Below are 23306 nucleotides of genomic sequence, written 5' to 3'. Positions count from 1 at the left end.
ACTAGTTGCATTCCCACCAGCAGTGCAAAAGAGATCCACTTTCTCCGCATCCTCACCAACATCTGTTGTTGCCTGAGTTGTTAATGTTAGCCATTCTGACAGGTGTGAGGTGGTATCTCATCATGGTTTTGATCTGTATTTCCCTTATGAGCGATGTTGAGCATTTTTTCACGTGTCAGTAGCCATCTCGATGTCTTCTTTTGAGAAGTGTCTATTCATGTCTTTTGCCCATTTCTTCACTGGATTATTTGTTTTTTGGGTGAGTTTGATAAGTTCTTTATAGATTTTGGATACTAACCCTCGTCTGATATGTTGTTTGCAAATATCTTCTCCCATTCCGTCGGTTGCCTTTTGGTTTTGCTGATCATTTCCTTCACTGTGCAGAAGGTTTTTATTTTGAGGAGGCCCCAATAGTTTATTTTTGCTCCTGTTTCCCTTGCCTCTGGAGATATGTTGAGTAAGAAGTTGCTGAGGCCAAGGTCAAAGAGGTTTTTGCCTGCTTTCTCCTCTAGGATTTTGATGGCTTCCTTTCCTACTTTGTTTTTGTTTTTTTAATTTTTTAAATGTTTATTTATTTTTGAGAGAGAGAGAGAGAGAAAGAGAGCACAAGCAAGGAAGGGCAGAGAAAGAGAGGGAGACACAGAATCCCAAGCAGGCTCCAGGCTCTGAGCTATCAGCACAGAGCCTGATGCAGGGCTCCAACTCATGAACCATGAAATCATGACCTGAACCAAAGTCAAATGCCCAGCCGACTTTGCCACCCAGGTGCCCCATCCTTTCTTACATTTAGGTCTCTCATCCATTTTGAGTTTTTGTGTATGGTGTAAGAAAGTGGTCCAGGTTCATTTTTCTGCATGTTGCTGTCCAGTTTTCCCAGCACCGTTTGCTAAAGAGACTGTCTTTATTCCACTGGATATTCTTTCCTGCTTTGTCAGAGATTAATTGGCTACATGTTTGTGGGTCTATTTCTGGGTTCTATTGAGTGTCTGTTTTTATGCCGGTACCATACTGTGTTGATCATTACAGCTTTGTAATACGTCTTGAAGTCTGGGATTGTGATGCCTCCTGCTTTGGTTTTCTTTTTCAAGATTGCTTTGGCTATTGGGGGTCTTTTCTGGTTCCATACAAATTTTAGGATTGTTTGCTCTAGCTCTGTGAAGAATGCTGGTGTTATTTTGATAGGGATTGCTTTTCCCCTTTTAAGATGCATGTTGGTTATTAATGTCTTCTTTGAAAGGGATTGTTAGTAAGAGTGTGAAGATGGGAACTATTTAACTGGATCTAGATCATTGCTAAGATTTGATTTTTTTTTGTTTTTTTTTTAATAGCGTTTTGGGCTCTGACTTCGGCTCAGGTCATGATCTCGCAGTTCACGAGTTCAAGCCCCGCATTGGGCTCTGTGCTGACAGCTCAGAGCCTGGAGCCTGCTTCGAATTCTGTGTCCACTTCTCTCTCTGCCCCCCTGCTCACACTCTCTCTCGCTCGCTCTCAAAAAAATAAAAATAAAAAAATAAAAACATTAAAAAAAATTTAAATAGTGTTCTTATGTCAATAAACACGAATCCAAAGTTGAAATGTATTTTATTTTAGAAGAAAAATAATGTTATATTGGTGTTCTTTCCTGCTTCCTGCTCCAGTTTAGTTTATTCTGCAAGTTGCTATTTTTTCCTTCAGTATTACTGTGGATTTAAAAATTGTACAGTATTTTCTAATAGGACATATCAGTTTATCTTTTTTCTTATTGTTGGGCATTTTGTTCACTCGTATTGTGTGTCTTCTTCCTATCATTCCCTTCCTTTTACTTTCTTGACCTAACCTAACCTTCAAAGTGGGTTTGTTGGACTTTGGGTATAGACATTCATAGTTTTTATAAATAAGATGGAATGTTTTCAAAGGTTATTGAGTTTATCTTTTAACCAGTAGTGTGTGAACTGTCATTTTCTTTGCTCTTTTGCTGACACAGTATATTAAGAATCTTTAAATTTTTCATTAGTCTGATAAAATATTATTGGTTTTAACTTAACATTTCTCTGAACTGTCTTTTAATTTAATGTTTATTTATTTTGAGAGAGAGTGCAAGTGAGGGATGGGCAGAGAATCCCAAGCAGGCTTCATGCTGTCAGTGCAGACAGAGCCTGATGCAGGGCTCAATCCCCTGACCCTGGGATAATGACCTAAGCCAAAACCAAGAGTTGGACGCTTAACTGACTGAGCCACCCAAGCGCCCCATCAAGTGTCACTTCAAGAAAAAATAAATCAAGCTATGAGCAAATTAAGACTTGACTATGATCACAAAACAAAATGACTTTTTTTAAATCACAAGTTGGAGAAAAGAGCCAAGGTAACAATCGTATATTAAGAACTCGTGGGGCGCCTGGGTGGCGCAGTCGGTTAAGCGTCCGACTTCAGCCAGGTCACGATCTCGCGGTCCGTGAGTTAGAGCCCCGCGTCGGGCTCTGGGCTGATGGCTCGGAGCCTGGAGCCTGTTTCCGATTCTGTGTCTCCCTCTCTCTCTGCCCCTCCCCCGTTCATGCTCTGTCTCTCTCTGTCCCAAAAATAAATAAAAACGTTGAAAAAAAAAATTTTAAAGAACTCGTGATGAGGGGTGCCTGGGTGGCTCAGTTGGGTCCCACTCTTGGTTTCCATTCAGACCATGATCCCAAGGTCATGAGATTGAGCCTTGCGCTGTCAGTGCAGAGCCTGCTTGGGATTCTCTCTCTCTCTCTCTCTCTCTCTCTCTCTCTCTCTCTCTGCCCCTCCCCCCTGCTCTTGCTCTCTCTCAAAATTAAAAAAAAAAATGACACTATTGAACAGTGTTTGTTTTTATGACAGCCCAAATAGTGTATTATGATTATTATGCTCTTTTTTTTTTTTTTTTTTAAACAGGCTTAATGCCAAATACTCTGGACCTTCCCCGAGAACAATGCTTCTGATATCAAGGTCATTTGGATTGTATTTACACTTCTGGAGCCCTCCATCCTGCTGTTGTAATCACTAACTCTTCCCACTAACTCTTGAATTGGACCCTTTTTCTTAGACTTGTGTCTTTTCTTGATTTAATCTCATTTTGCTGGGCTACATCCTTAATTTAACTCCCATGTAACTTTATGATGTTACTCATTGTGGCCCTGATAGTGTCTTTAATTTGTCTTCAAATTTGGTTGCTAGATGGGCTAGCTGGAAAAGTCTGGATTGAATGTTGATGAAAGATAACTGCCTTCTGCAATTACTGTTGCTAATAAGTCCAATACCAGTCTGGTTCTCGTTTCTTGATGACTTTTTTTTTTTTTTTTTTTTAAAGTTTCAGCCTTTTCTCTTTATTCTTGGTTATTTCAAGTCTCTTCATTGTGTTGGGCCTTAGTGGACCCTTTTAACTGGGAGATTTGTGTCCTTTATTTATTTTAATGTTTATTTACTTTTTTTGAGAGAGAATGCATGCACATGGGTGGGAGGAGGGGCAGAGAGAGGCAGAGAGAGAATCCCAAATGGGCTAGTTGCCCGAATTCACCAACATGAGATCATGACCTGAGCCGAAATCAAGAGCTGGACACTTAACTGACCAAGCCACTCAGGCACCCTCAGATTTGTGTCCTTTTAAAGCTTTGAGAAATGAACTTATAATACTGCTTTGGTAATTTTCTTCCCTCTCCTCTCTTTCTGGAATTCCTGTTAGGTGATTGTTAAAAACAATGGATAGTGGCTTAAATAAAAATGATGATAAAACTACACAAGAAAGACTGGAGGGAAGGTGCATGTAAGAGTACAAAATCATCATCAATGAACATTGTGATAGATGATATCTAAAATAGAAAGATAGTAACTATCTGAGAAAGCATATTATTTGGGATAAAAGTACTAGAAGGAACAGTGAAAAGAATTTAAAATACTTGCCTCAAAGGATTGGAAATCAGTATTGACTGAGATGTGGCAGAGAGGATTGTTAAACCTTGAGGTTTTAATTAACTTTTAAAACTATGCACATACACTAAATTTAAAAAATGCTTAAACAGTGATTCAGTTCAACCCCATTATTAAAGATCCACATTTAGTGATACTGTCATTATTTAATTACTTATTTGGCTTTTTTGTTTTTATTGTGCACTATGTTAATATACTGGGTAAACTTCTAGCAGGAGTAGGTGAGCATAGCCAAGTTATTTTTAATCAATCAGGAAAATTCTTCCTTAATTGATCTCCCAACTCTTTGACACAAAAATGTGGAACACTTCCTGAATTTGCATGGCATCCTTGCACAGGGGCCGTGCTAATTTCTGTATTGTTTTAGTTTTAACATATGTGCTGCCACAGTGAGCACTGATCTTCATTCTCTAAAATCCTTTCAGCAAGTATATGTAGAAGTGTTCTTAGGCTAGGTATTCATTATAAGCTTCACGAAAAGAGGATGATTCCAGTTGTATATGCCATGTGTTCCTTTTGTCATGATTGTTAATCATTGAGCCTGTGTTTTTTGAGAATAATAGGCAAGAAAATGTACTGGAGATGTACATGGCCTGTTATAGCTTGGTTATAAAACTTTCTTTAAATGATACAGGAGTATGTATGTGTCTATTTCAAGATCACTTGAATTTATGGCTACTTCTTGAGCTTTAAAGAAATTTACAGTGGCTTTTTTTTTAAGTAAGATCTTTCTGAGATAAAAATTAAAACCCCCATACTTTTTAAATAAGCACTATGGTTTTCAGAGAATCTCACTTGTGTTTATATTGTACATATTTTTGTATGCCATCTATACATACATGGAGTGTCATTAAGAAACTGTGAATTGTTAGAATCCTACCACTTATCAATAGGTATTTTGAGTTGCTATGATAAGAAAGGAGGAAGTACTAGTTCAAATTATGTACTGTTAAAATTTGTTCTTAAGAAGTAGTTGGGAATGTGTATCTTTTTTTTTTTTTTTTTTGAAGTGCCTCCAAAGGAAGATAAAACTATATACAACACTTCTTAACAATATTCAGTTCACTTAACAGAACGAATTCAATTCTGTATGTCATCTTCAGGTAGTTTGGAGATGGCTAGTGGTTGTGTTAAGTGCGGTACATTGAAGTCACTCAAAACGTTTTGGTTGTGTGTTTGTGGAACATTTTCAGTGGTGCCACAGTAGCTATGTATAGAATGCTAATACTTTGGGCTTGACAATTGGAACCCAGAGGTGAATGTGTGAATAGATAACTAAGAGGATTCTTAAATAATTCTCTAACACTTCTGAATTACTGCAAAAATAGTCAAGTAACATAAAGTGGACTATATAGAATTTTCATTTGTGGTTTAAATTAGCTGTTATGCCAGGGTAGTTTGAAATTGGGAGTTACCTGGTTCTTGGACTTTCCTTTAAATTCTTACCCTTTTATTTGTAGGAATTTTTCTTCCTCTCAAAGAGTATGGGGATTTTTTCCCCTTCAGTTAGGAGACTGAGACCCAAGAAAATCTTGCCTTGAATGGGGCTTCATGTAATGGTAAACGTTTAAAACTAGGGTTATATTTGTTGGAAGTGACTTGGCTGTTCATCAACTAGATGTTAAAAGCATATAGTGCTATGTAAAGCCTTCAGTTTGTTTTTCTGATGTAAAATACAAGTTTTACCTAACATTGTTTATACTGTTTACATAAGCTATATCCCTTCCATCACATGCCCCACTTTGGTTTGGGGTTGAATACAGAATAAATCAAATGATACACACAGTGATAGTATCCTTTCTTCTATTAATAGAAACATTTTATTTCTTTTACTAAATTTTGATTAAACTCTTGACATTCTCTAGAGGTGAAGTCTTGGCTCTCCAAATTTAAGATGACATAGAAGGAAGTAATTGCCTTCATAATATGCATGTAGAAGGGCAGGAGAAGAACAGCAAAGCCAAATTTGAGATGTTATTGATGGTAGTTGGCTAAATGTATTCATTAGCAAGTTTGGGTGCAACAGGATTACATGTGGAGTTCAAATGCATACCTCAGCACAATTTCAAGTTAAGTGTCGTGGATCTACAGAATTCTATGTAGTTGGTCAAAACTTGTCAGTGTTAAATTATTATTTTAATTAATGTCCAAGGGTAGTGAGTGAAATTGTGAACTTTTTGCTGAAGTAATCTCCAAGCAGCATCTTCAATGGGAAAGTCTCCTAACAACATGACCTTCAACATTTTACTCTTGTCTTTTACCTTCCTTCTTGGAGGGTAGCTTAAAAGTAAATATTCGAAACTGGAAACTTTGAGGATTAGTGTTGTTTAGTTGTACATTTGTTTTAAATGCATACAGCTTTTAAGCCATTTGGGAATTCTGTGATGGTCTTCCTCAGTTCTGTGAAGTACCTTTTTGTGCTCTGTTGGGCTAGAAAGCCAAAAACTATTTCTTTTTTCTGCTGTTCCTCTTTCCTTTTTTTTTTTTTCCTGCAATTGTAAGGATATGAGATTTTTTTTGCAGTAGCAGAAATGTAGCATTGCATTGGCCATTCTTCTGCATTATCCAGAGGCATTTGTGGCAAAGGCAGCAGATAGACTCTGTTTTGCTTTGTACATCACCTGGCTTCTTGGGTATCTAGAGTCAGTCGTGGCAGTGGTAATGATGACTTCCTGATTCTAGCTTTCTAATCCTTGGATCATCTCCCATTCTTGAATTTAGTGGTTCCATTGGTGGCTTGTGCAGGAAGAGCTCCTTGTGACTCAGTTGTGTAGTATTCTGGTCTCGTTCTTGTACTGCCCACTCCTTCAGTCCATCTACAAATCAAGCACTCAATTCCTTTTATTAATTCCCCCTTTGCCCAGAATATCTATTTAGTGGTTTTTACACCCTTCATCAAATCCTGAATAATCAAAATCCAGAGCATCTTTTGGTGACAGATAACTACTCTTCCATTTTGTATATGGTACTGTGTGAACTTTGGATACATAAATAATTTATTCTGTTGAATGTCATTTATTAAGCATTAATTATATTGCAGCTTTTTAGTGATTCTTAGTATAAAGCTCTCAACATACTTCTATATCTTTTAAGAGAAGAAAAATTATACCTGAATTACATATAATAATTTCTTTTTTTCAAAATGTTTATTCATTTTTGAGAGCGAGCATGAGTGGGGGAGGGGCAGACAGGGGGACAGGGGATCTTAAGGAGACCCCGCTGACAGCAGCGGCCTGATGCGGGACTCGAACTCACGAACCATGAAGTCATGACCTGAGCTGAAGTCAGATGCTCAACCACCTTTACATGATAATTTCTTAAAAAGAAGTCAAGTATTTAATTAAAATTAAGGAGAAATGGAAATGAAACCTTTAGAGTTAGTATAACGAACTCTCAGAACTTCCTGTATCTTGTATCAGTGCTTGTCAAACTTCACTATGCATATGTATCACTTCAGGAACCTGTGGGAGGAACCTTTGAGAGTCTGGTTGAAATGATTCAGTAGATGTGGATTGAGACTTAGGATTCTGAATTTCTAACAGATTCTCAGGTGATTGATTTTGTGAACTACAGTTTGAGAAGCAAGACTTATACTGTTTATAGTTGATTGTTACAAAAGTAATACAGTACAGAAAAAAACACATTTTCACCTCATTCCCAAATAAGCGCCTCCCTCAAGGATGGTAACTCTCCAGAGGTGCTTTATTTATTTTTTTCTTTTTCAGAGCAACTTTAATATAAATCCTTTTAAACATTTTATTACATATTGAATATATCATAGAACTTTACCTTTTTTTAAACTCAAAAATGAAATATTATACATTGCTCAGTAACTTGCTTTTTTTTTTTCACTTAGTGATGTGTCATGGATATCCTTCCATGTGCATGCGTACAGACCTATTTTCTTTTTGTTTATTAATTGCTGCATAATGTTCTAAGTATGGATATGGCATAATTTGTAGGCATTCCGCACCCCCTTGGAAGAATGTAGGTTATCTTTGCCTTATTGCTTTTCCAAATAATGTGCATGTAAAATTTCTTCTCCTTCCCCTTCTACACTTACATATTTCTGCAGAGTAAGTTCCTGGAAGTGGAATCTCTAGATCCTATCTTAGGTCATGTGCATTTAAAAATTGGTTTCTTTAATCTTTATTTATTTTTGAGAGACAGAGTAACAGAGTGCAAGCAGGGGAGAACAGAGAGAGAGAGGGAGACACAGAATCCGAAGCAGGCTCCAGGCTTCCAGCTGTCAGCACAGAGCCTGATGTGGGGCTCGAACTCACAGACCGCAAGATCATGACCTGAGCTGGACAGATGCCCAACTGACTGAGCCACCCAGGCGCTCTATGGTCATGTGTGTTTTAAATTTTGTTGAGTTCTGCCAAACTACTCTCACAAAAATTTTACCAAAGTTGCCATTTCGCTAACATGGGACATTTCCCCTCCTCTGTCCCTGCATATTATAAATTTTTAAGATTTTAGCCGTTGTGGTAAATTAAAAACACCGTATTAAAGGGGCGCCTGGGTGGCTCAGTCAGTTAAGCGGCCGACTTCGGCTCAGGTCATGATCTCGCGGTCCGTGAGTTCGAGCCCCGCGTCGGGCTCTGTGCTGACAGCTCAGAGCCTGGAGCCTGTTTCAGATTCTGTGTCTCCCTCTCTCTGACCCTCCCCTGTTCATGCTCTGCCTCTTCCTGTCTCAAAAATAAATAAAACATTAAAAAAAACAAACCACTGTATTAAGGAGGTTGAATATTTTCTTGTTTTTCAGCTAATTGTATTCTTAGAATTCATAAACCATCCATTTGTGTTGTATTGTCTTTTTATGGACTTGTGTGTTTGCTTATTTACTGTTTATTTTAGGTGTTGCAAATATTTCTATGTAGAACTTTTTATAAAATATGGCTTTTGGGTTCCTAATATTAAGTAAGGCATTACGAAGCAATAGTCTATAAAATTTGGATCAGCAGCAGCTCTCTTAAGGAGCATGTAGATTAAGCTACATGGAAACATACTATAAAAACAAGGCCTTTTTAAAAGAAGTTTTTATTTAAATTTCAGTTAACATATAATGTTAACATGCAGTTTCAGGTGTACAAGATAGTGATTCAGCACTTTCATACAACACCTGGTGCTCATCACAAGTACACTCCTTCATCTCTAACACCTATTTACCCATCTCCCTCCCACCTTCCCTTTGGCAACCATTAGTTCCCTCTAGTTAAGAGTTTGTTTTTGGTTTGCCTGTCTTTTTTTTCCCCTTCGCTCATTTGTTTTGTTTCTTAAATTCCACATATGAGTGAAATCATATATTTGTCTTTCTCTGACCGACTTAATTTCACTTAGGATGGTACTCTGTAGATCCATCCATGTTGTTGCAAACAGCAAGATTTCATTCTTTTTTATGAGCCCATTCCTTTGTAGGAAAATTGTCAAACTGTGTTTTGAGATGGAGTGTATAACCTGTTTAATTTCATTTCAGATCAAATTATGAGATAGATGAAAAGCTATACTTTGAGGCCTTTCTGTGTATGTTAATTGGGCTAAAAAAGTGTCTTCTTGCTGCTTCGTCCTAGACTATTATATTATAAAACCCATTCATTTAATATTGAGCTTTCCCTTAAAAAAAATTTTTTTTTGATTACATTTATTTATTTTTGAGACAGAGATGGAGCACAAGTGGGGGAGGGGCAGAGAGAGAAGGAGACAAAGGATCCAAAGCAGGCTCCAGGCTCTGAGCTGTCAGCACAGAGTCCGATGTGGGGCTCGAACTCACAAACTGCAAGATCATGACCTGAGCCGAAGTCAAACGTCTAATGTCAAAAAATAGTTGCATCCCCACAATACTAATCATTGAAATGTTACTCAGTAACTTGATTGGGTCTACTAGGAGATCTGTCACATTCTTTTAAACGTAGGCTCTGCATTCATGTGTACAACTAGAATTGTGGTTCTTCATCTTGGCTGTGTAATGGAATTGCCAATGAGCTTTCAAAAAATGGTAATGCCCACTACAGGTGTTTGAAAGTTCCTCAGATGATTCTAAAATGTTACCCACATTGAGAACCACTTGATCAAAGAATGGAGGATGATAATGCATTGATATTAAGGCCTCAGCTGGGACAGTTGGCATGTTCAGATTTACTTTTCAGGGCAAAAGCAGGGGGTGCCTGGGTGGCTCAGTCCTGTAAGCGTCCCACTCTTGATTTTGGCTCAGGTCATGATCTCACAGATCCGTGAGATTGAGCTCCGAGTCAGGCTCTGCACTGATGGCACGGAGCCTACTTGAAATTCTTTCTCTCCCTCTCTCTGTCTGCCCCTCCCCTGATTTTGCATGCTCTCTCTCTCTCAAAAAATAAATAAACTTTAAAAAAGTGCAAAAGCAGAACTTTGTAGATACTTTCAAAGCAAACACTTGCTATCACCTTAGAATGTAATTTTCTTCAAATTACTACAGTATTACACTTCTGTATTCATATTAGAGTTCTAAATGTATACTCTTTCAGAGCTCTCACAGTTGGAAACTATTTAGAGCAGTAGTTCCTAATTCTGTCTGCATATTACTATCATCTGGGGAATTTTAGGTAAAAAAAATTTGAGTAAGAAATTCACATACCTATGTCCACTCCAGATAATTGAATCAGAATTGCTCTGGTGAAGTTTAAGTATTGATATTTTTAGAGTTCCTAGTGAGATTTTAATACATAGCCCAAATGAGGGACCATTGTTTTAGAGTTTACAGCTAGAGAATATATGAGATTTCAGATTGTGTTAGGTCTTTTCTTGCTTTGTTTATATCTTTAAAAAAAAAAAAAAAAAAGGAACGCCAGTAAGAATAGGATGAAGAGTTATTTCAACCAAGAGCTTGAATTGATGTTCTACACAACTAATCAAGAATTTTGGTAGCACGCATAGGTGATTTCTTTCCTTTTATTAGTCCCCAGCCTAAAGCATTTAAATCAGAATCTTTTAAGGGTGGTACTATAAGCATACGTTTTTATAAATTTTTCCTAATATTCAGATCCTATTAATCTGTTTCATCTTGGGTCAAGTCACTTAACCTCTCTAACCTTGTCTGTAAAATGTGAATAATGCCTACCTTATATAAAGTATCGATGTGATGACTAAATCAAATAATAATGTATATAAAGTGCCTGGCATTGAATAATTTCATGTCTGTGTTCTATTCAGCATTGTTCTTTTGACACTTGTACTTTCTTTTTTTTATTTATTAACTTGTTTTATTTTTAATTTTTTTAAATTTACATCCAAATTAGTTAGCATATAGTGCGACAATGATTTCAGGAGTAGATCCCTTAGTGCCCCTTACCCATTTAGCCCCTCCCCCCTCCCACAACCCCTCCAGTAACCCTCAGTTTGTTCTCCATATTTATGAGTCTCTTCCGTTTTGTCCCCCACCCCCTGCCGTTTTTATATTATTTTTGTTTCCCTTCCCTTATGTTCATCTGTTCTGTCTCTTAAAGTCCTCATATGAGTGAAGTCACATGATTTTTGTCTTTCTCTGACTAATTTCACTTAGCATAATACCTTCCAAGTTCCATTTACGTAGTTGCAAATGGCAAGATTTCATTCTTTCTGATTGCCGAGTAATACTCCATTGTGTGTGTGTGTATGTATATATATATATATATATACATACATATATATACATTTTCTTTATCCATTCATCCATCGAGGGACATTTGGGCTCTTTCCATACTTTGGCTATTGTCGATAGTGCTGCTATAAACATGGGGGTGCCTGTGTCCCTTCGAAACAGCACACCTGTATCCCTTGGATAAATGCCTAGTGCAATTGCTGGGTCGTAGGGTAGTTTTATTTTTAATTTTTTGAGGAACCTCCATACTGTTTTCCAGAGTGGCTGCCCATTTTCTTTTTAAATGTTTATTTTATTTTGAGGGAGAGTGGGGAAAAAGCAGAGGGAGAGAGAAAATCCCAAGCAGGCTCTTGCACTGATAGTAGGGCTCGATCTCACGAACTGTTGAGATCATGACCTGAGCGAAAATCAAGAGTCAGATGCTTTAACTAACTGAGCCATGTAGGTGCCCCATTCTTCCCCCCTACCCCTGCCTCACTTTTTTACGTAGGCTTCACACCCAGTACAGAACCCAACACAGGCCTTAAATTAACAACCCACCCCTAAGATCCAAGATCTGAGCCAAGATTCAGAGTCAAACTTTTTACCTACCGAGCCACCCAGGTACCCCGACACATATTGTACCTTAAACAGTCACAACTCCATTATAGGTGCTCCAGTGTAGGTTAAAAACTTTTACACTTAATATTTAAAAATTATATTTTAATTTACATAAAATTTATACTTTTGGTGTACAGTTCCATGAATTTTGACCAGTGTCTGGAGTTGTGTATCCACTACTACAATCTACACACAGAACAGTTCCATAGTGGCCCTCTAAAAAATTCCTTCCTTCTACCCTGTTCGTTCAAACCCTCCCCCACCCTTAATTCCTGGCAGCCAGGGATTTATACGCAATCCTGTAGTTTTACTTTTTCCATGGTGTCATATAAGTGGAATCATACAATATGTAGCCTCTTGAATATGGCTTCTTTCACCTAGAATTTGCATTTGAGATTCTTTCATGTTGTTATATATATAGCCATAGTTCTTTTTATTGCTGAGTAATATTCCATTGTGGACATACCAGTTTGTTGGATCCATTCCCCAGTTGTGGAACATTTGGACTGTTTCCAGTTTTTGCCAGGTACTAATGAAGCGTTGTAAACCTCCTTATATAGGATTTTGGGTGAACATAAGTTTTAGGGTAAATTCCTAATGAGATTTTGAGGTTGTAGTAAATATGTGTTTAACCTTATAAGAAATTGTTAAATATTTTCTTGTTGGCTGTATTATTATGCATTCCCATCAGCAGTGTATGAAAGTTCCAGTTGTACCACATCCTCTGCAGTACTTTGTAATGTCTGATAGGTTCCTTCTCTCCCCACACATACTCTAGTAGGCTTATGGTGGTGACATTGTGGCTTCAATTCCTGTGTTCCAAATAACTAATAATGTTCAGCATCTTTTCTTACTCTTTTTCGTGTCTCTATGTAGATTTTCTTTGGTAAAGTGTTCAAATCTTTTACCTACTTTTAAAATTGGGTTTTTGTTTTATTAGGTTTCGTGAGATTTTTAAAATATATGTGTTCTAAATACAAGTTTTTTGTTAAATATGATTTGCATATATTTTCACCTAACCTCTGGCCTGTCTTTCCATTTTATTAAGTGTTCTTTCCATGTTAGTGAATTCCATTTTATCAGTTTTTCTTTTTTTAATTTTTTTTATCGTTTATTTATTCTTTTTGAGAGAGAGGGAGACAGAATCAGATGCAGGCTCCAGGCTCTGAGCTGTCAGCACAGAGCCTGACGTGGGGTTTGAACCCACGAGCCGTAATCATGACCTGAGCCAAAGTCGGACACTTAACAGGCCACCCATGCACCCCCAGTTTATCAGTTTTTCTTATGGATTGTGCTTTTGTTATCTAAGAACTATTTGCCCAAACCAAGACCACAAAGATTTTCGCCTAGAAGTTACATAGTCTTATGATTTACATTTGGGTCTGATCCATTATTAATTTTGTGTAAAGTCTTTAAGGTATAGGTTACAGTTGATTAAAAAAAAATAGATGTCTTAATGTTTATTTATTTTTGAGAGAGACAGAGTGTGAGTGAGGGAGGGGCAGAGAAAGAGAGGGAGACGCAGAAACTGAAGCAGGCTCCAGGCTTTGAGCTGTCAGCACAGAGCCTGAATGAACTGTGAGATCATGACCTGAGCTGAAGTTGGAAGCTTAACTGACTGAGCCACCCAGATGCCCCTATAGGATGTCTTAATCAGTGTAGGATTGGTTATTTTGAAAAGGTTCCCCCCCAACCCCCGACCCTTTGAATTGTTTTAGCACCTTTGCAAAAGCTCATTTTGCCATATTTGTATGGATCTATTTCTGGCTTCTGTTCCTTTGATTGTTGTGTCTATCCTTTTGCCAGTACTGGAGCTTTATAGTATGTTTTGAGATCAGGTGGTATTCTTTCCTTCCCTCCCTTCCTCTCTTCTTAATAATAACAACACTTTATTTTCAGGTTTTTATTTAAATTCCAGTTAACACAGTGTAACATTTCCCTTGCACCTGAGGAACTTTAGCATTTCATTTAGAACAGGTCTCCTGACAGTGAGTTCTCAGTTTTCTTTTGTCTGAGAATATCTTTGTCTTCAATCCTGAACTTGACTTTCCCTGAATATAGAATTCTAGGCTGACAACTTTTGATATTACCCCACAGGACCCTGAGAGACTGTTCTTTTAAAAAAATGCTTCACGCTCAGCCTGAAGCGCCATACAAGGTTCAATCCCATGACCTTGGGACCAGAACCTGAGTTGAAATTAAGAGTCGGACACTCAGCCAACTGAGCCGCCCAGGTACCTGGAGACTATTCTTTTTTTTTTTTTTTTTTTTTTAAATTAGTTTTCCTGTTGTTAAATTTCGATAACTCTTACTGATATATCAGTTTCAGTGATTTCTCTGTCATCTCCTTTCTGCTTTTGAGCCTATCCAGTAAACTTTTGTTTTTTAGTTCTAAACTTTCCATTTGGTTCTTTTTTTATAACTTACATTTCTTTCCTAAGAATTTGGTTCATCATTTTAAGGTGTCCATTCTTACCTAATGGATCATGTTTTTAATAGCTGCTTTAAAAGTCTTTGGTATTTCTGGGGTGCCTGGGTGGCTCACTCGGTTGACCACCCAACTCTTAATTTCAGCTCCGACCATCATCTCAAGGTCATGGGATCGAGCCCCACATCGGGCTTGGTATGGAACATGGAACCTGCTTGGGATTCTCTCTCTCCCCTTCTCTCTGTGCCCCTCCCTTGCTTTTGCTCTTTTTCTAAATAATAAACATAAGAAAAAAATTTAAAGGCTTTGATCAGATTTTTGTTGTTCTTGCTATGTCTGTTAACTTTTGGATTCTATCCTGGGTATTTTGAATATTTTGTTGTGAGATTCTTCATCCTGTTAAAATCCTTTAGGGAGGTGAGGATTTTTTATTTGTTCTAGTAAAGAGGTAAGTCCAATTGGGTTATGACTGCATATTCTTTCTCAGTTTATATGGGCAGTTTTTCCATTATCTGTTCAGTTTTCAAAGCCCTTGCTGTGTTGAGTTTGCCCCTCCCTTTCCCACATAGGTTGATCTAGGACTTGGGCAGTTATATATACCATAATGCACCATAGCTCTATTCTAAAAGCCTCTCCTGTAATTGCCATGTTCCACATATACATAGCTTGTAATTGAGCCCAGGACTTGGTTCATTTGCAGATTTAAGGATCACTTCTCCATCTTTCTCTTCTCAGTGATTTCCCCTACACTGTTGACTCCCAGAGGCCCTTCATTCCTCTAGCCTGAAGCTTGGAGTTCTCTAGCTTTTAGTTTCTTACCTGTGCCTTGAAATGAAGTGGCAAGAGAAAAAAGAAAAAAATAGGGATTTCCACTCCCCCTCCCCCCTTTCAGGGCCCTCTTCCTTATTCTTCTGTTCAGAGCAGTAGGTTTCTCTTGTCATTCTGGAGCAGTGGAGTCTCATGGTTGCAGCAGGGCTCAGGGCAGGACCTAGAGAAACAAAAGAAGGAAAAAAAAAAAGTATTCTCCCTACCTTAGTAGTAGCCTTTTGCCATAACCCTCTAGCCAAAATGATGCAATCCTCTTAGTGTTAGATGCTCATGCCTGCTATACAGTTTCTCTATTTGGCCCACCCATGGGTCAAAGCCAGGAAGTAAAGGTTAAAAAACAAACAGGATATTCACCACCACCTTATTTGTTCTTCACTTCCCTCCCCAATCTGCTTGCTGTTGTTTAATTTTAAGAGTATTTTGTCCAATTTTTAGTTGTAATCAGTCGGGGGGGAGAGAGAGAGACGCTATAGTGAGCTTATTATTCCATCTTGGCTAGGACCAGAAGTCAGACTGTTTTGTTTTAAAATAAATTAACATTACTGATGTATAACTATATGACTAAATATACCCATTTAAAAAAAAAAACTTTTAAATGTTTATTTTTGAGACAGAGACAGAGCGTGAGCAAGGGAGGAAGGGCAGAGAGGGAGTGAGACACAGAATCTGAAGCAGGCTCCGGGCTCTGCACTGTCAGCACAGATAGTCATAGACATATGACTAGTAAATGATATCTTTAATGTTCCTTTTGGGTTCTATTACATGGAATAACTGAAAGAATATTAGATTCAGATTGTCTTAGGCTAGAAGTCACAACTATTCCACTTAACTGGATAATATTGGGTAATTTTTATAATCTCCAAAGATTCTAATCATAGTTTTTGCATATTTAAAATGGCAGATAAGTATATTTACCTTAGAGCTTTGAGAATTAAATGAGGTATATAAAGTACCTCCTACAGGGCCTCACATACAGTAGATTCACATTATATGTTATTCCCCCATTACCTTTCCTTATATGTAGTGCACATAAATGATCTGAGCCACCTACACTGAAATAGTGAACCAAAAATTATTAGTTAGTATTGTGAAGTATTTCCTGTGCCATAGCATAGACCCTCGCAGAATATAGGTATTTTGGCGTTATCATGCCACTGTGGTTTAGATGAATTGTTTTAGTCCTTTTGGGAAAAACTTTTGAGCATGTACCTTTAATATAATACACACATTATTAAACAAACACATGCACACCTACACAGGAATTTTTGAAGGATGAGCTAAAAAAATAGAAAAGTTGTCATGTTTTCTTCCCTGGGGAACTGCTGGTCTAATTTTCTGAGTCCCTTGGATCATGAGCACATTTGGTCCTGTCCTGCCCCAAACCTATTAAGTAGAACTATGGTGGTGGAACCTGGGGATCTGTATTTTAACAGAACTTTCCATAGTAATTTTGGATGAATCAGTAACAGGTTTGGGAACCTCTGGATAGAAGTTTCTGATATTGAAACTCAAGCACAGAAAAGACACTATTGCAGCATCAAGTCAGAGAGGGCATTTGTTCCCCTCTCCCTTTTTTCTGTTTGCAAGTCGAGACTCAACACCTCCGGAAACATTTTTCTCTAAGCATTCTGTCTAGTGGCAGAAAATACAGTATATTGGGTGCCACAAAATTACAGTCACACAGTTCTCATCGGCACTTCTAGACTTCATTCTCCCAATTGATAGGATTACCACTTTTATTTTTCATATGTCTAAACCTAAATGAATAACTGTTTTAATTGTAGGCAAATCCTATTGTGGAAACCTGTTTCCAAACAAGAGTTGAGTTGGGTTTTTTTTTGGGGGGGGGGGGGAGTTAATAAATTGTTGTATCACATTTCTGAGAGAGCTGGACACAACAATGTATATTCTGTACAAACAAACATAACATAGGATCAGTTAATAGGTCTCCCCCCACCCCCCCACATATTAACTCTTGTAAAGTGGTGGAGTCTGTTAAATGCTGTGTTAAAGGAGGATTCTGGAGGAGTCTGGACCCAAGAAGCGAGGAATACCTAAATGGATTAGCAACATGTGCCTAGAGTGGGTGAATGAGAGAGTTAACACGTCTGCATCTTTGGCTTTTTTTGGAGGGTATTGAATGTTATGTGAATTTCTCTGTGACAAATGGTATTGTTGAGAATAATTGATACAGATTTCTTTCATGACAATATTTTTATACAAGATTACTTTTTAATTAAATTAGTGGCTAACTAAAACTCTGGTCTAACTATGGTGACACAAAATAATTTTATACAGAGATTCTTTTTGAAATGTTACTTGATGTAATAAAATTGTACTGTGACCTACAAACAAACAGATTGAGGTTTGAGTTACACCTCTGACACTGTAACTAGAGTTTTAAGTTAAAATTCTGTACCCAAATAGTAACCTGACTAATTTCATGAGAAATGGAAATAAATGTTAATAAAAATAAATGACAGCATTAAACAGTAGGACAGTAAATTTTGGGTTTATTTCATGGTGTTAGCCTTTCTTTTCAGAAATGAAACAGCATCCTCGGATTATATTCTCTAAATTATTACACAGTACAGATATTTTGTCTTTTTCATTAAATATCTCTGAAGGACTTTCTGACTTATAAATGGTTTCTACTTCAAGGTGTTAGAAATTTTATTGAATAGAAATTTTGTCAATTAACAGTGTGACAGTCTGCTAAAATCTTAATTGCAGAAATCAGTGAATTTTAATTAGTGCTTGATTTAATACAGTAAATTTTCAATTTTTTTTTTTTTTGGCTTATTTTGAATTCTGCTTTAGAATCCCATAGAAACCTGACAAATTAGTATGGCAAACTATTTTTAAATTGCTTTGATCTTACAATTAAATTTTATATTTTCTTTGTAGAATAAAGAAAAATCTTAGGAAAGGAAATTTGGGTGGGATGAAATTTAAATTCAACCTAAAAATTCACTTAAGTACTATTACCTTAAAATAACTTTTTTTCCCCCCTTCTTTAGAATCCAGCAACTATCACAAGAATACTCCTTAGCCACTTCAATTGGGATAAAGAGAAGCTAATGGAAAGGTAAGGAACTATACTGTCAGCTTTGTACTTACAAATAACACAGAAAGCCTGTCGAACTGAATTTATAAGAAGCAGATAAGGAATTGATTTATATACCAGTATGTGCTTTAATTTCTTGCATTCCTTGTGTAAATTTTACAGTAAACTTAGTGTTAGGGAACTCAGGCTCATTGTTCCTTCTTTTATTATGGAGGTGAGGGGGCTCTCCTTCAGTATCTTCTAAATTACATCCTCTTGAGTACTGAGAACTAAAAATGAGTTTTAAAAAACCTCTTAGGGGGCACCTGGCTGGCTCATTCAGTGGAGCTTGTGGCTCTTGATCTCAGGTTCCTGAGTTCAAACCTCACGTTGGGTATGGAGCCTATTTAAAATAATAAAAGAAAAGAAAACACATTTAAAAAAGCCCTTGATACAGCCTTCAAACATAATTTATATCTTCCATTAACTAAAAATTTCTTGTCCATAAAACTTTATATCTATGTTAAGCATATTAATGACCTTTATTCAGTAAAAATGAAGAAGTTGCTCAAAATAGCTGTTTGGACTCTTTCTCTGGTTTCAGGCAAGATTATATTCCAGTGAGTATTTTTTATATTTTCTCTCTGAAAATGTTTCTGGTTCTAGAAGGGAAGAAATTGCAGGGACTAGAGAAGGACAATATTAATGCCATTCTTAATCTTTTTTTCTTCCTTGGATTGTAAATTAGCACTTGTTAAGGTGGTAGGGTGAAAGCTTGTATTTATTCTATCAGCCATATTCTTCAGTTTAAAATTAACAATCCTAATTTTAATAAAAAATTACAACTAGTTGTTGGGAATTGAGAACCCAGATATTATGATAAATAAATGGAAAGTATTTCCCATTTGATTTTAAAATTGAAAGAATTTTGCAAAACAGATAATAAATAAGAACATTACTCACTTTCTCACATCTTGTGCCCCAACTACAATTTAATGGTGACAAATAATAGTTATCAATTATTGAGCCCTTTGTGCCAGGCATTATTTCATTTAATCCTTCTTATAGCTTTATTAAGGGGCTAGAAACTATTATCTCCACTTAACTGATACAAAAACTAAGGTTTAGGGCTTTAATATATTTATCTCAGTTTTGTAACACAAGGAGTTAGCACTCCCACCTCAGGTTTATTGGACTCCAGAATTGCTTATGTTCTTCAACATATGCTATATAGCTTTCCCAGGGTTCATGAAGAATAAAATGCCTCCTCAGTGTGATTGCCTGCACTGTCCCTGCTGGGTCTGACTACCCTTTTTGAAGTCAGTGGTATATTTTAACTTTGGTAACATTTGTTTTCTGACTTATTTTATGACACTTCTATTTGGAAAAGGAGTTTTCATTATTTACATCTGATCTTCTAGTGAATGAGACTTACAGTTTCTTATTTCTCCAAAGACATTCTGAATTTTGTCCTGTAACACTACTGATACTGCTGAAAGCATTTTTCAATTAAATACTGTACTTACATGTGTTAAGTATGAATTAAAAAGTAGGCAGCTTCTTGGAAACTTCTGTTCGTGTGAACTCTTCAGTTCCTTTTTGTAATTTCAGTTTTTTATATATTCTGAAGATACGTTATTGGATATTTATAATATCTTTAAATAGTGTTTTAAAATGAATATCCAGTATCTTTTTCTCATTTAATGAGTTTCACATTATACTCTACGTTTGATATTAGCACTGACACACTTTTAGATATAATTACTCCCATGTAAGATGTGCTTTATATTTATTATGTTTTCTATTTGTTTATTTTATTGGTTTGATCAAGTCCCGCCCCCCCCCCCCCCCCCCCCCCCGTAGTTTCAGAGTTACTCATTTTATTTCAGTTTTTCTAGTGGCCACCTTTACAGGCAATTTTGCTCTCATATATTTAACTGGTGTGTGTTTGTTTGTTTGTTTGTTTTGGCTGATTAGTTTCTTGCATCCTACTATTTTCTCCAAATTTATCTTTTTCTCTCCAGAATATATCTTTAGTCATTTAAATCATTTCATATGTGCTAAATTTTTAAGGGCTCTAAGAGAATTCTTTTAATATTCTGAAATTTTGTAGATTTTGAAAGCATGTCCAGTTGGGACCTTTAAGTCTGAGAACTAATTTTTTTGGTTTGGGGAAATTCCTGGCTATTATTTCTTTAGTATTATCTTTTTTATATTCTCCTGATGCTTTCTGGAATTCCTGTTAGTCACATGTTGAAATTTCTGGATCTTCGTTTGAAGTTTAACTTTTTTCAAAATGTTGCTTCTGTGCTTGTCATCTTTGTCTTTCTACTCTGGTGTGTGAAGTTCCTCAGATTTATCTTTATTTATTTCACTAACTTGCTTTTCTTTTTGTACCCATTCTGCTATTTAGCCATCTTAAATTGTTTATTTCAACAGTATCCAACTTATTTAATAACTTTATTCTTGTTTTCAGACGCCTCAGTTTCCCATATCTTCCTTGGCACATAACTTGTCTTAAAATAATGTGTTTTCTTCTAGACTGTTCATCAGTAAACAGAGGATTTAAAATATGTATTGGTATTTGGTACATTTCAGAGTATATTATTTTCAAATTGGTCAAATTTAGGCTATAATGAATTCCAGTAAAAATTGATATGCGTTTTATTTTCATACTTTCAAATAATTCTTATTATCCAAAAATGATTATAACTACACAGTGAAAGTACAAATATAGGAGGATATGGCTGAAGAGATACAGGGGAATTTATAGGCTTTGTATCTTTATAAGAGAAAAAGAGGTAGAAAACAAACTAAGCATTTGAAATAGGAACTTAGAAAACCACAAAAAGAGAGCAGCATAGATAGAGATAAAAGCAACATAAATGAAATAGGGAACAAAAATACATAAAACAAAAATATTTTTTGAAATGGATTTTTTAAAAGGGACATATCAAGAGTATGAGAAGCAAACCACAGACTTGAAGAAAATATTTGTGAAAGACCTCTGGTAAAGACTGTTAACCAAAATATACAAAGAACTCTTAAAACTCAGTAATAATTAAAAAAAAAGTTTGAAATGGGCAAAAATCTGAATAGACATCACAGTAAGGAAGATATAGATGTTAAATAAGCTAATATGAAGAGATACTCAACATCATATATCATTAGGGCATTGCCAATTAAAATGAGATACCACTGCATACCTATTAGAATGGCTAAAATCCACAACACTGACACTACTAAATACTGATGAGGTTGTGGAGCAACGAGAACTCTCATTGCTGGTGGGGATACAAAATGGCATAGCCCCTCTGCTTCCTGTTTGGCAGTTTCTTACAAAACTAAGCATGTTCTTACCATACGATCCAGTAGTCACACTTTTTGTGTTTACCCAAATGAGTTGAAAACTTGCTTCCACACAAAAACCTGTACTTGAATATTCATAATTGCTAAAACTTGGAAGCAATCAGATGCCCTTCAGTTGGTGGGTGGATTAATAAACTGTGGTATACATCCAGACAATTGAATATTATTTAATGCTAAAGAGAAATAAGCCATGAAGTCATGAAAAGACATGGAGAAACCTTAAATGCAAGAAACCAATCTGAAAAGGCTACATACTGTATGATTCCAACCATATGACGTTTTGGAAAAGGCAAAACTGTGGAGACCAGTAAGATCAGTGCTTGCCAGGAGATGGGGAAGGGAAGGATGGATATGTGGAGCAAAAAGGATTTTTAGGGCAATGAAACTACTCTGTATGAAACTGTTAAGGTGGGTACATGTCATTGTACATTTTTCCAAACCCATAAGATGTACATACAACACAAAAGTGAACCCTAATGTAATCTATGGACTTTGATAATGATGTGTTGATGTAGGTACATTGATTCTATCAGATGTGCCACTCCAATGTGAGATGTTGCTAGTGGACCAGGTTGTGCGTGTGTGGGGGTAAAGGGTATATGGGAATGCTTTGTACTTAATCCTCAGTTTTGCTGTGAGTTAAAACTGCTCTTAAAAAGTTAAAGCTATTTTGAAAAGGGTTAGGAAATAAACTACTGGTAAATGTGATGGGGACTAGGAAGAGGGCACAAATAAACACTGGGAATAATTCATAATTATAGATGGGAAAAATATTTCAAAGTTATAACTGAATACTGTATGCTACTTTTACCAATATATTTGAAAGCTGAGAAATGGAAATTACTTAAATTGCTCCATAAGAAGTAGAAAAATAACCACGGAAGAATGTAGTAAATATACCAAAAGATCCCTCTACTTCTCCAAAAAACACTACATGATTTTATGGTCAAGTTCTATCTAATAAACCATCAAGGAACTGCCAGTTTCTATTGAAAATTATTTCAGAACATAGAAAAAGATAGGACATTATTAATTCCTGTAGCCAAATCAGAATAACCCTTGTTACAAAATTTGACAAAGACAGCATAGGAAAGCTGTCTTTATTATGAACATAGCTGTTGAATTCATAAATAACAGTTAAATTGGAAGAGTTAATGGTCTAGTAGGATTTCTCTTAGGAATGCAAAAACAGGTCACCATTGGGGAGAAAACTCATCTATAGCACTTACTAATTTAATTTAAAACAGGTTAGCAAAGGGAAACCAAAAGGAAATTATAATAAATGTTAGGAATGCATTTAATTCATTGTGCATTTAGCCATGAGTTAGAAGAAAACAATTTGTAGGGGCACTCGGCTAGCTCAGTCGGTAGAGCATTTGACTTTTTTAAATCTCAGAGTCATGAGTTCAAGCCCCATGTCGAGCTTGAAATTAAAAGAGAGAGAGAGAGAGAGAGAGAGAGAGAAAGGAAGAAAGAAAGAGAGAAAGAAAGAAAAAGAAAAA

General features: G+C 36.4%; 1 protein-coding gene and 1 non-coding gene across 2 annotated transcripts in view; one reads left to right on the top strand and one right to left on the bottom strand.

Annotated features, from left to right (window-relative positions):
• ARIH1 (ariadne RBR E3 ubiquitin protein ligase 1) overlaps positions 1 to 23306 on the top strand; it is a 124666-nt gene that overhangs the window by 30646 nt on the left and 70714 nt on the right. Inside the window, exon 2 of the mRNA XM_047862377.1 lies at positions 18410 to 18477. Coding sequence (XP_047718333.1) covers positions 18410 to 18477 — 68 coding nt within the window. The remainder of the gene's footprint in view (positions 1 to 18409; positions 18478 to 23306) is intronic.
• Positions 4212 to 4315, bottom strand: LOC125169162 (U6 spliceosomal RNA). Its single transcript, XR_007153494.1, has one exon. It is a non-coding gene; the product is annotated as a U6 spliceosomal RNA (small nuclear RNA).

The sequence above is a fragment of the Prionailurus viverrinus genome, chromosome B3, assembly GCF_022837055.1.
Source record: "Prionailurus viverrinus isolate Anna chromosome B3, UM_Priviv_1.0, whole genome shotgun sequence".
Classification (NCBI taxonomy): Eukaryota; Metazoa; Chordata; class Mammalia; order Carnivora; family Felidae; genus Prionailurus; species Prionailurus viverrinus.
Note: the sequence above shows the minus strand (reverse complement) of the source record. Positions and strands in the feature narration are given on the sequence as shown.